Here is a 14,475-nt window from a genome sequence, read left to right on the forward strand (position 1 = left end):
CAACTTAAATGTTTTTTTACGCATACCTTCTTAAAAGTTTCGTAATAACCCTATACTGTCTAGAGAAAAATAATAGCTTGATTTATAAGCACTAACCCGTGCCGACTTGCGATTATATGCCGTTATATATGTCGTTTCATACGTGATTATTCAGATTCTTAGAGCTCCATTGTTTAGTGCGTAAACACGTCGGTGGAATTACGGAGTGACTAACAAAATATTTTCCTTATCGGATTGCCTAGCTATCAAATAAATTATGCAAAATTACCATCTAATCGACAATTCTCTCAGTATTATTTTACAATATTCGTCAGGTTAACCTGACTGTTAGTGAAAGTGCAAATCTTGTGATTAGGGACGGCATTTCCTAACTGCGTAAAGAAACTTGTTGATTTATATCAGGTTTTAGAGAGATTCAATCAAATTGTAAGAAAACTCAGGCTACGTTCAAGAGCCGTAAGCACAATTTCAAAATTGATCTTGATAATTTGTTTGATATTGCATATGTTAACGTTTTCGAGAGAATGAAAATAGAGCAAGATAAACTATTTTTAATGAAACAGAGAGAGCCAGGTCGCCCGGAATGTTGAGGTGGTGGCGGACAAAGAAGAAAGATCTAAACGACGACGACTGGAAGAAGAGCAACGGATTGTAAAACAAAGAAAATCACTGACTGTTGTATCTACTTCTAGCAAAAATAACTTAGAAAGTGTAGAAGGATCAGATGAAGAACAGGTCTTGAATTTCGAACTCAGTTTGCCCGACGTTCCCTGCCATGAACAACCTTCAAAAAGAGGTAGAAAGAATCTCATAACACCTAAACTATTCCCAGCTTTAGGTCGATGCCAGTTAAGCATTAGCGACTCCCTTTACATTCTTAATGCGATGCTAGAAGCGCTTGGTCTGAGTAGCGATGATTCCCCTAATAAATCCTCGATTCAGCGAATTCGCACTGAAACTAGAAAATCAAACTGACTTTCAAAACAATGTACCAGGGTTGGATGTACGAAGTTCAAAAGAAAATCGCTTTCCAGTTATTGCTTCGTTTGACGATAGAGAACAGCTTCTTGCAGTGCCAAAACTAGAGAGGTCTTTTGGGAAACATGAAGTTAAGGCCGTCTCAACAGTTCACTTTGACTAAAACCTTCGCGATAAAGTACAAATAATGTGCTGCAACACAACAGCTTCTAATACTGGCCGTTTCAATGGAGCCTTTGCTATTTCGGAGCAAACTTTAGAAAGGTAAATGCTGATTTTCGACTGTCGTCATTATGCTTATGAATTGGTTCTAAAATCTATCTTTGAAACTAATATTGAGCAAATTACTAGTAGCCCAGATATTGCGATGTTCAAGAAGTTCAGAGAAAATTGGAAAAACATCGCACATATAAGAGACACAGAGGAAAAATTAAAACTAAGGCTCCGCGGAGCTATGCATTAGGCACGTTGGATGGCGAGAGCGATCTATTCTTTAACAATATTTTTACTTCAGTCACAATGCCGAATTACTGCGAAGGACAAAAAGGCTCTACAAGATGTTTGGTTATTTGTCGTGATGTTGTATGTTAAAGCTTGGCTCGAATGCACAGTGGCGATCAAAGCACCTAACCAAGATTTGCGCTTCTTGAAGATGTTAAAATAGTACGAAAAAGTGGATGCAACAATTTTTAAAGCTTCTATAAGGAAGTTAAGTCATGACCAGTGGAATTAATGTGAAGATACAGTCATTCTATTACTATTTGATGAAGTTGATAACTAAACGAAAAAAAAAATATTGCCACCTTCAACAGGGACAAACCTCAGATTTTAACAAACGCTATCGCCAGTGGAAGGAAGAGCTGACTTAAAAGTGGTTTGGTAAGTTAAGGTGATTTTTTGCGACATTCTTAAATCTTTTGTTGATTTTTTTTTGTTATTTAACTTATTATTTTTTTTTTTCAGACAAAACACTAGATGATTTTGTCTCGGAGAAGACAAAACAATTTCTATCACGATTGCAGATCGACGACAGTTTTCTAAAGGAAGATGCGTCTTCTTGGGATAATAATGCTGCTTTTCTGGAAGCTAAAAGAAGAATAAGTCATTTGAGAGCTGTGAGTAATACTGCTGAAAGGACTGTTAAATTGATACAAGTTCTTAACGGACTTATCATGACTGAAGAAGAGAATCAACAGTTCTTGCTGCGCTGTGTCCAGGAACATAGAAAATTGTATACGGACTGTAAAAAAATACTCTAAAAAGAAGTTGCCCTGACTGATTGATATTACTTTATGTTTTTAATGAAATATTAATGTTTATATCATTTAATTTTTATTCACTTAATTTGTTGCATTTATAGTGATTTTATAGGATACTGAAATATCAGGACAAAATACGATTTTTACTAAACTTTGAAGCCCGGTCGGCACTGGTTGCAATGGTGCTAGAAAGATGAAATTCTATATTTGAGCATCTTATAGCACTAGTACAAAATGTAGAGGGTATGTGTTTCGAAATTAGAAAAACAAAAATGTTGTCATATAAGGGGCACCCTAATGCACATATTTAAAAATTAATGGAAACAATTCAGAAATTCAAAAAAAAAAGAAATGTAGCATCTGCGTGGGTTTGGCAAATTACCAATTTATGCCATCATTTATAATAAAAATTGCTGTCCAACATAATAAACAGCGAACTTTATTGCTTTAGCATTTTTTCAATATTTATTTTGCTCGTAAGCTATATTTCAGCTGGATTAAACAGAAACCATATGGGTTTGCATTTGAGTATGTAAATATATATATATTAGGGGGCATACCTCTTCATACAAAAATCGTAATTATAAGTTTTATTATATTCTAAGGCATCCGCCAAAATATTCGGGAAAAATATTAAGATTTACCGATTTGAAACTACTTTCAAAAAATCTTATTACTCTTTTTTCTTTGACAAAGTTTTTAAACATTTTTAAGCTTACGCTCTTATATCAGCTGAGGTGACTTTTTAGAAAAGTTATTTTTATTACTATTTTATTATCAAAAACTAATCTTGTCGAAATATTTCCAAATCCTTCCAGCTCTCGTAAATTTTAAAGTTTTTCCAATGTATTTTGGCGGTAGTCTTAAATATAATAAAATTTGTAAGCCCGTTGTGAAACCCCCAAACTTGTGTTCTGAGGCACCTTAATGTGAATACGAATACGCGAGGCTTTCCAATGACTTATTTATATTTATATTGTTTTAGTAAAAAGTTCATACGTAATTGTTGAATATTTGTCTAACAGAAATTATGGTTCCATTGAATATTAAATGGTTTTATATTTGAATTGAACGGTAAATACGCCAAATGTGTAATTTATCAATTTCATTTCGTTTTTATGACTTTGGCAAGCACATTTTATTTAATTGGGTTGAAAAAAATCTTCGGCTAAGGGAGTGCGAATGCGAATTGCCGAAAAAGGAAAACTCGCTAAGCACTAACTACATGTAAATTTCGCATTGCTCGCATATATGTATGTGTGTGTGTATGTATGTAAATGTGTTTCATGATTGATAACTAAGTGGTTATTCACGAGTCAGTATTTATTAATAAAATGCTAGTAATAAAATTAATTGAATTGTATTAAATTTTGTAGATACCTTTACGAATATATCTGGGTGTAGGTTCTAAAAATATATAAAATACAACAACAGTAGAGAAATTTTATTTCAGTTAATGCTGTGGGTTAGTTAGTAGTTGTTTTTTTTTTGTTTGTTGTTTGATAAATACAAATACAGGGGATGAGGTTGGTTGAGCGAGAGAATGGTGAGTGGGTTAAGTGACTATGTACACATTTATACATAAATAGGTATTTCAAGTACAGTGGTGTGTATATTATTAGACTCATATGATTTTTTTCGAAATTTCCTCATTTGCTGAAATTTCTTATTAAAATATGTATGTACACATATGGAAGAAATTATTTACAAATGGTTAATAATTTGGTTTTCAAAACTATTTTTATTTTCCATGCCGAACTTTGTAGGCCTACTAAGCGAATTTTGGAGGATTTTCTAAATATTCGGTGTCTCGTACAGCTTCCTTTGCGTTTATATCTTGAGCAAAAATGAAATACTTATATATATCTAATTCATCTACTGTGTAGCCATCGCAGATAAATTTTGCAGAATAGAAAAATCTAAATAAGCGAACGATCTTAATTTTTAATGAAAAATCTGCTGCTATACACCTTGCAAAGGAAAAAATTATATAAATAAAGGCAAAGGCGGTTAAATATTTCACTAAGAGACTGGAAAGAATCTGGAGTAAAGAGGAGTTGAAAATGGAGTTAAAGAAGTGGAAGAGTTGAAGTCTTAAATCAAGAAGCTATTAAAGGGAACGTCTGAGCTGCCTTCAAATAATGGAAATATAATTAATTTTCGGTACATTTTTCTAGAAAACAAGTTTTTGAATTTTTTTTTGCTTTTATTTCAATGGGGGGAAATCTAATCCATTATTTATTTTAATAAAAAGCTCTAGCATATCAACTCAGGAATTTCTATAAACATTAATAACAAAATTAAAAAAAAAAATACAAATTCCCTAATTTTTTAAGTAATATTTAGCATTCATGTAAATTAACATGATTTGAAATTATTTGACTGGTATCGTGAAATATTATTGAAAAAAATTTAATACAAACTTTCAATTGGTAAATTTTTTTCGAAAAAAAAAATATAGAGTACTCAAGCTACTAAAAAGTTCCTAAAACTTGAAATGATAGGGTTTTTAGTCGTCGCTGATTACGATTTCAAAAATTCAAAACGGCGAATCCAATGTGGCGAGCAATATTTTCTTATCAAATGAATTTGATTGAAACTCAATGCACGCGGATTTTCGGGGACGCTGATTGTAAAGCCACTTCTATTTATCGGAAAAGATAGGGATTAGTTTGTTTTATTTCTAATTGGGTATATTTTTAAATTCTCAGATTGTTGAAAATCCGTTTTTTTATCATTTTTCGAATTAGGCGACCCTTTAGGAACCCCGGAGATGAGAAGAACCGTCAACAGAGCCACCCCTAAATGCGGTATACTGCCTCAACTCATCTGACTTCGGACAATGAATAAATTGCAGAAGAACCTTGAACACACTCTGTGAAATTATGCAGAGCATATTAAGTGAGGTAGACCAATGGTCGACGTCATGTGGACTAGGCGTAAACGCTAGGCAATGTTGAACTGGTTTCATTTACTAGAAAACATCATTTACCGTATGCAAGACCCCCGACATTGAAAAGAATCACCTTGTCTTTCAGCGAAACTGTTCGCTACTTAGGCTTGCTGTTAGATAGAAACCCTAAAGAAAGCCTCAGCAGCACTTTACTTACTTTATACCTCTTACCAATTGATTTATATGGTAAGCAATTAGCTGTCAAATCAACATTAAGGCTCAAAAAAATTGTCCTCGTAAAAATATGGTACTCAGTAAGAGTCATTCGACTATATTAAGAAAATTTCCCACTATTCCATCTACTACAGATTTTTGTATCAGTGTGGAGCTTTATTTAAATAAACTGATTCCCTTCAAAGGAGGACTGGGGTAGTGGTACGGTGGATGAGGAAAATAGAGTCAGTATATTTACTTACGGATCTAGGTTTGTTGAACTGGTAGGTAGAGGAGTTTACTCTGAAAATGAAAGCATCAGTGCATCCTTCCGCTCAACACTCTAATACCCGTTGAAGGCAATCACCTTTCTGTCAACTAAGCAGGAAAATTTGGCCAGAACAGAACAAATGCCATATAAAATAGCTACTGAATCTTAGGAGAAAGGATATGAAAAATACAGAGGGGTACTAACAGGACACTATCTAATGGGAGGTATCCAAATAAAATTCGAATGGCTAAAAAATATGAGAGCAGCGTGTAAAAGCCCTTTTCATTGGAAGCAAGGCCTTTGAAATGAAAGTATTGGCTTTCCTTATAATGCCTCCTATTCTTGGCTAGCACACTAATCACCCAAGAACTTGTGCTCGAGTTCAACAAAGCGCGGAAGTCATTTCTTTGTGAAATACCAATATCAAGCCCGTTCATTTACCATCTCTGTATTAATTTCATGTACTCCATTGAATATTTTCCAGACTTTGTACGACCTGGAAAGCGCAGAAAAGATGGAGCTCCATTACTTCACGTGCTATTTTAAAAAACCTTTGGTCCCAGTACAATATATGGAGGACTCAGAAAGTCCTTTGGACTCCTCGCGGTTTACCGGTCACGGGAGGATCGGCACACATGTGGAAAAACTAGGGTTACCATTTAACATCCATTGCAGAAACTGTGGGTAATGTAAATTTCCAGGTTTGGGTGCTCCTTTCTTCGACAGCCTCGGGCAGTGCGCCAACCTAAATTTTGAAGGTATCATAATGGTATCAAGACGGCGCTTTAGTGTGACCTAAGGAGTGCCAGACTGGAACTTCAACCATTTCACCTACCTACCTGCGGCCTGACCTAACCAGGGGAGCCATTAAACCTTTACTCACTCCACTATGTATATGTTTATATATAGTTCTACATTACAGATATAATCGTACATACTTAGCTCGTCAGGAAGAGAGATTTTTCAGCGTGTCAAGTCACCAATTACTACAATTAGCCACTTCTGTGCACTTCTTCTTCGACTATTATAATATTATACAAAGGCAGGAGTGTCTCGGTACGTCAAAAACTCGAGCATTTACAAAGATCTTCAAATATCCATGGCTCATGACGAAATCGAAAATAGCACCGAAAATAATCCTAAAAAATGCAAACCCATGCGAAATCTCTTGTTACTACTCTCGCGCACACAATCGGCATATCACGTCTAGGACGAAGCAGAAGAGATCGCCCCGCGTAAAACAGAGAACCGTAAATCAAAAAGAGATAATAAACAGTTAAAACAGATTAAGATTTAAAACTTGAAAGTTACAACTGTCATCAGTAAAGTGACCACTGACTGTTTATTTGATGGTAAGAGACTATTCGTTTTTTCCTCGTTCATATTTAAATTCAATCGCTTTGCTTCTTTCCCCAGTTAAAAAAACACAGAAATAGCCGCGTGGTTTTTGACGCTCTTATCAAAGACGATGCCTGAGTAGTTAAGCTTTGAAGATCGAATAATATTCTCTCATATCAGATTAAAGAATTCACTTGTCTAAAAGCACGCTTGGTATCAAAAAGATTTTTCGCGAGCAAAAACTCGAAATAGTTTGAACTCCTTTAACCAGTTTAAACTCCTGAACTTTATTTCATATTGTAGATAATGTATTCGTGTTAGTCCCTATTTTTTGTTGAAGAGAAAATTGCCGATTGAACAGGAAATAGTTGTTTTACAGTTTTTAAAGTGCATCGCTCTATCCAAGAAGCTGTAAAAGTATGAAGCTGCATTATAGTTATATGAGCTTACATTTGTATTGGAAAATAAAACTGGAAGCTCATGTACATATGTGACCGTGTCTGCGAAAAGGAGGCTAATCAGCAAAAAAATGGATTTGGAATTTGCAGGTTATCTTATAAATAGTTTGACACCCAATAAATGCAATGACATCTGTTCTAAGGGAAAAAATATTTTTGTTTTGCAATTACTTACACAAGCAAAAAAAGTTTTATTTTGAATAAATTTTTTTAAAAAAATATGGGTAGTTTTAAGACGAAAATTACTCTTGTATTTCCGTTTAAATTCAAATCTTCAAAAGTTATAAAACTTTAAAGACATTTTTTCTTATTGAAAAGTCGATCGTCGGCATATTACTTTTTGGTACAAAGTGCTGCCTCCGAACCGAAGCAATGATAATATATTAACTAGTTGATTTTCTTTATCGTAATTAAAAAAAAAGCAGGATGTTTGTTTTTCAAACTGATTTGAAATGCTGAACAGATGTGATATAGTATTGAGTTCTATGCGATGTGATCAGTACAAAAGATTTCATGAGAGCCACATTTCATCACAACTAAAGTCTGATTTATTACCAGTAATTTTACTTTATATAAGTTTATATAGTTCCCTAGCGTATTAAAAATCTTAACAAAAATGCTCTAGAATATTAACTAGCTACTACTGGGTAGAAAAAAAAACAATAAAACGCAAGGACCAATTATGCGCTGCTAATATGGGGTGTTGATGTATATATAGAAAATAGGCTTCTTAATCATTTATTCATGTTAAAATTAGTTGGTATATTTATTCGAGCCATACAAAATAATAACACCAATACAGTCGTAATATAATATATTAACAATCAACAGCGAATTAGAAAATGGGAAATAAGGAAATTGGATACTTATCTAATTTGTTTTTGAGTCTAATAATATAAATACCACAGTCACTATGTGGGTGAGTAACTAAGCACATACCTAAATAGATACATAAAAAAATTGGTAGTTAACACTATCTATTTTAGTTAAATGAGTGAATATGTGAAAGCATGAATTGCTCGAATATTTGTTATTTGCAAGGTGAGAGTTTCGCTCTCACAAACTACAAACAAATATTTTTCTTTTTATTTTAAATTCTTCAAGCGCTTATTTCCTACACTACTTGCTTCGCTTTCACACAAAAGCTACCTAATGAAAAGCCCCGTCTGAGCTGCCAAATTAATTGCACTACAACGCGCAAACAGCAAACAAAGCCCAGCACAACCACACAGTGCCTGCTATATTAGTATACTTATGTTGCGTATACGCAGTGTAAGACCAACAGTTGTTTTTCCGCCTACTTTTTGCGGCACCCTGGGCGTAAATATGTATGCATGTAGTCTTAGTTATTTAACATTTCGTGTGCATTAATTCCTTCTTTTTTAATTTCGCTGCACATATTTTAAATTACATATCTTTCAAAGGAATTTTTCCTTACTCAAGTATTCTCGGGAGAAATTCTTAGTGACTGTATTGGGACAAACGTGAGTCGCGCACCTGGTTACGCAATTACGCGTCAGCAACCAAAAGTAATGCAAAACCAAGCTATGAAAGGTGTACTTAAGCGCATAAAATATGAGTACAGAACGTACCTGATGCGAATGTTGGCCATTGCAGCCGGCACCTGTGCACACACCCGTGCCAGGCACCTTCAGCTGCTCATGCTTGTAGTCCGGTTGGTAGGGAAGCAGCATGCGTATTTTGCCCCAACGGTTGAAGAAGAGCGCAATGGCACCAGCCCATACCATCAATACGAGGAGAACAATGCCAATCTCGACGGCGCGTATCTGTGGGTGTGGAAGTGGAAGAGAGAGGGAGAGATAAGAAAAATTTGAATTGGAGGAGATGTAACACTTAATATATAATATTTTCTTATATAAAATATATCGTAATATATCTAATAAGTAATCCAAATAGTAAAGAAAAAAAATATAGGGTTCGATTACTTCACGGCTTACATGAGTTTCACCTATTGGGTTCAAATTCATGAACTCGTGGGTGAGGTGATGGGTATTTTCCCCACACAATGAATGGTTGATATTTTTTATATGAATTTTTAATTCAACTGGGCAACTCCTAAGCAAAAAAAAAAATGTCAAAAATCAAAGTCACTTGAAACTTACACCTTGTTATTCTAAAATACATTAAAATACAAAATCTTTACATAAGATTTTTCTAAAAATTTTGACTGTAAAGATTTACACAACCTTTTTCTAAATATTCTGACTATAAGGATTTTGTATTTTGAATAAAAATTTGCCACATTTTTATAAACTTAGTGCAAAGTTTGAAACTTTACTATATATTACTTTTGTTGTAGAATGAACTATATTTTTTTACAAAATTTTCTACAAAATTGCATAAATAGTCAAAACTTGTCAATATTTGATGTAGACTTTCTTTCGACGCTGAAATATTGTCGAAATTCCAAGCTCCTTTTAAGGTCTTTCGGTTAATGGTTAGTGGTTAATGGTTGATGGTAGTAAAGGGTTAAGGTATGGCCCTTTAGCACTGCGACCATATTGATCTATTGTGCACCCTATGCTGTCTATTGACTGTTAAGTATGCTTATGAATTGTACCAGCTCCTTCTGAGGGAGTGATTGAAGGTTTTCATCTGTAAGCATGAACTTGTTTAAAAACCTTTTCCTTCCATGCGTCAACTCCGGACATTCGATGATAAGATGTTCTATGGACTCCTCATCTTCGCAGCAAAAACTGCAGGTGCTGGTGTTAGTTATGCCTAATTTATGTATGTGTTTGTTGCAGGTGAAGTGTAAGGCCTTTCGGACCTCAATGAATAGTGCAAAGTGAAGAAAACATAGGCGACGTGACAACCAGTATCGAAAAAGACCCAGCAATTTCAATTTGGTGCCGATCAGCCGAATTGGGCACCGTCAAAGAGTCAACACGTAATTGATAAGATTCGGTCCTGCATCCGTATTCGAATGTGCGGAATTGGATCCAGATGATCATAGGAAACACTGTAAAGTCGCTAATTGGGCGCTGAAAAATTGATCGGAGATTCGGAATTTGGGCAAAAAATCGTTAACCATTTTTGGCTCAACGACGGTTTTGCCAGACAAGCGAAGCAACGTTCAAAGTTATGAAGGTGAGTTTTGACAAGCAAACATGTCACCGCAAGCGTTGATTAATTGGCTGCCGCGATCATGCGACTTGGCAATCCTCGTCGCCGCTTCGTTGGGAGTAAAATCATCATAAAGCCATCAAAAATTGGGCCCACTCCCAGCCGTTCCTATCTGTTCCTGTTGTTTCTATCTGGTCATCTTGTACTATATACGCATATACAACGCCTTGTGGTATGATGGCTGAGTTCAGAAACAATCAGCAAAAAAAAAAAAAAAATATCAAAAAATATTTGAAAAGATATTCGATGGGATTCCCTATATCACTCATTTACTTTAATAACATACTAACATAAAATAAATAAATAATTGGCCGATATTGTTCTATAAATGGAGGAACCTACAGTTTTATGCCGATTCCGTATGTCAGATATTTTTTATGCGGAGCTTTTTCAAGGCAGAAATACACTCTGAGGTTTGCCGTTGCCTGCCGAGGAGCGACCGCTATTAGAAACAACTTTTTATTCATTTTGGTATTTTGGTATTCGAATCTACGTTTTCCGAGTGGTAGTATCGCACCAACCCATTAGACTACGGCCGCCACCGTAAACTCAAAAACAAATTTTTAGATAGCAATCCTTGCACTTTTAGTAGCCGTTGAGTGATGTTCGGAAAAATATTTAAAGCTACTGCTTACAGACACAATTGCTTGCGCTTTCCATCTAACTGAAGCTAATCTCAGTGCTTTTGCTCAAGTATCAAACCGCTTTGGGTCTCTTTGTTGAAAAGATTAAAAAGAGAAATTGATTTAAATATATCATTTTGATGTACAGGTTACATGTTTTTCAATGTTAGAAAACATTCTTATTCTTTTCCAATGATCCATCTTTAATTTGCTTTCAATTTTACGATACACTTTATTCACAATCTCACACTCACACACTTCAAACTCTCACGGAATTGCTATTGACACTTACCGTTGGCAATTCTCGCGGCCTTTGTGATAGCGTATTCGTCGCCGTTGATGTTACATCTTCCCCATAAGTGCCATTACCATTTACTGCTGCTGCTGCACCAGCCAAATTACCGCCGATAAGTCCCACTCCACCTCCTCCAGCAGCAACATTACTTCCACCTCCCGCGCCGGTCGTGCTCCCTCCTGCGATACCAGCATTCATACTACCAATACTATTTTGGCCACCTAGCGTGCCAGGCGCGTAGTCCTGCTGCGATGATGTCTTTGGCATATCTGAAGTCGTTGTTTTGATTGAGCCACATATTTGTGGTGTTGTTATTTCGTGTATTGCGTGTCGATCAGTTATATGAGCGATGGCAATTTGTGGTGAAAAGTAATGAAATTACAGAAAAAAGAAAAACGTGAACGATTGAAGAGTGCAGAGAAAGAAAAGCAAAAATTCGATTAGTTTTATTATTGATTTGCTTGTAAATTGATAAAGTTCTCAAACATTCAATTACGGTGATGTAGATAAGTATTTATGTATGTATGTATATGGGCTTGTGTGTATGCACAATGATGGCTAAGGGGCAGCGAAAAAAACTTTTCGAATATGTTCCCAACTGGCAATGGCAGCAAGTGAAATCTGTTCTAGAAAATCTTCTGGTATTTGTTTTGGCGCACTAATTATTTTTTTATTTCAGATAGCCCACTTGGTAAGATCTTATATCTTTCTTTCCCTGAGAAGGGACTCCGTACAGTCTTTCACTAGAAATATTCTAGAACTCTTTCTTGAGCAGTATAATGGCTTTTTATTTCGTTTACTTTTTTCGTAAAATGTATGAAAGTTTGTTAAATTTAGAGAAAAAGGTTGTTAAGTAAATATAGCGCGCTTTTAATTTAGTACCAAAATACATTTAAAAGTATTTGAATGTTTTTAAAATTTTCATAAATTCTATAGAAAAATACAAAAAAAAAATCAAACAATAAGAAAGCAGTAAAAGCAAATTGAACAGAGGTGCATTTGGGCTAAAAACTTTCAATTGAGTTTCTCAAGAAGCCTAGTTAGCAAATCCTTCTGTGTGAAGGTACATCAAAAGACATTGTTGGAAAGACTTTTCTCTGTAATACACTGAGCATAAAAGAAAGCCGTACAAAGCACTAAGCATTTTTTCAGTTCAATAAAAAATAAAATAAATAATTGGCGCTTACAACCGAGCTCCTCCTTCTATTTGTAGCGGGCGTTTTAATGTTATTCCACAAATGGAGGAACCTACAGTATAAGCCGATCCGAACGGCAGATGGTGTTTTATGAGGAGTTTTTTTAGGGCAGAAATAGGCTCAGAAGTATGCCACTCAGAATAAAAAAATATAAGCACGCATTTCCATCATATCCCATCCAATTTTTGTATAGAAAGTTAAGTATTGACTGCAAGTTTGAAGTGCCTCTGAATTCTCGATAAAAACTGCCAAAAATTAAAGAAAATTTTGGGCGACTTCAAAGTAGCTATATTAAAATTTAATGGGCTATAAAATTGAGCAATAAAAATTATTTTTAAATCTTTACAAAATTTTGTCAAATTTTTATAAATATGGTGCTTCTTATAAAATAAACTATTTTTTTTTATAAAAAATAATTGAAATAAATAAATAAGCAACTAGTCAAAAGGAGTCAATATGTGGTGTCTTTGTAATACTTTTTGGAGGGGTGAAATATTCGATTATGGGGTTGTGTTTCGTGCAGTTATTTTAAGTATTGTAAGTATGTATGTGTATAATGTACGCATAGTACGTACAATTAGGGTATTCACATGGCCTCATTAAGGGGTAAATCGTGAAGTTGCAAGGTATAAATATAAATTAAAATAAATCAAACAGTTGAAATGTTAATATATTGCTCGTTTGCTCGAAAAGAAAAATTGTACTAAAAAGATAAAGTCGCTTATTTACTGCAAGAGCATCATAATCAAATGCAGAATTCCGTACTGATCTACATCCCGACTGGAGCTGTTAAGAATAAACGCCGGATGATTATTAAATTGCATGAAAAAGCAAAATCTTGCAGAGAAATCGACAATTTAATGAACAGGACTCACTCTACAGTGCAATACATAAAAAGAATACGCAATAGGTACTCTTCAATTGCTAATAAAAACAACCTAGGACAGGGAAATAAACTTAATGACCGCGAAAACGATGATTTTAAGTTAAAGTTAAACAAAATTCTTTTGTTTCAGTCGTAGAACTTAATAAAATGCTCAAGGAAAATACTAATAAAGTGGTGTGTGATAAAACAGTTCGAAATGTGTAGGAAAATCATAACTTCTGCAGGCGATTGCGCGAAAGATGCCATTTATCACACCAAAAAATAAGAGCGCCGCATGAAATTTGCCATTGAATATATGACTAAGGATGCATTCTTCGGGAAAACGATAGGATATTATAAGTATATAACTAAAGCACTTTAATTTACTCTATTATTTTACGGTAATACCCGAATGCACAGCTGCAAGCAAATATAATTTAAATGGGTAGGCTGGAAAGTGTCATGTCTGCCCAACACTGAATTTGAGCCGAAGAATAAAAAAGCTACTCTGAAGATGGCTACTTCTTCAGGTGGTTCTGTGATGGTGAGGTGTTGTTTTTCAGGTGTTGGAAATATTGATTTTGTAGAAGGCAAAATGAATAAATTCCATTATCTGAACATAGTTAAATCTAATTTTAAACAAAGTGCCAAAAGGTTGGGTGTATTGCACAATTTTGCTTTTTATCAGGGCGACGATCTGAAATACACCTCCATGATTGCCAAGATGTGACTCATCTACAAGTGCACTAAACTACTTCAAACAGCCACTCAATTGCCTGATCTCAATATAATCAAGCGTGTTGTGGAAGAGTTGCTCAAAAAAGTAATAAATTTACTTTGTCGGAACACAAACGCATTAAAGGGAGCTCTGGAAACGAATGGTGCAATATTTCACCTGGCATTTGTAAAAGCTTGGTAGAATCTATACTAAAGCATGCA

At 34.8% G+C, this 14,475-nt stretch overlaps 1 protein-coding gene across 1 annotated transcript in view; it reads right to left on the reverse strand.

Annotated features, from left to right (window-relative positions):
- Positions 1–14,475, reverse strand: part of LOC129244190 (uncharacterized) — a 146,133-nt gene that overhangs the window by 21,857 nt on the left and 109,801 nt on the right. The window contains 3 exon segments of the mRNA XM_054881803.1: positions 9,003–9,197; positions 11,473–11,555; positions 11,664–11,744. Coding sequence (XP_054737778.1) covers positions 9,003–9,197; positions 11,473–11,555; positions 11,664–11,744 — 359 coding nt within the window.

This window comes from Anastrepha obliqua, chromosome 4 (genome assembly GCF_027943255.1).
Source record: "Anastrepha obliqua isolate idAnaObli1 chromosome 4, idAnaObli1_1.0, whole genome shotgun sequence".
NCBI lineage: Eukaryota > Metazoa > Arthropoda > Insecta > Diptera > Tephritidae > Anastrepha > Anastrepha obliqua.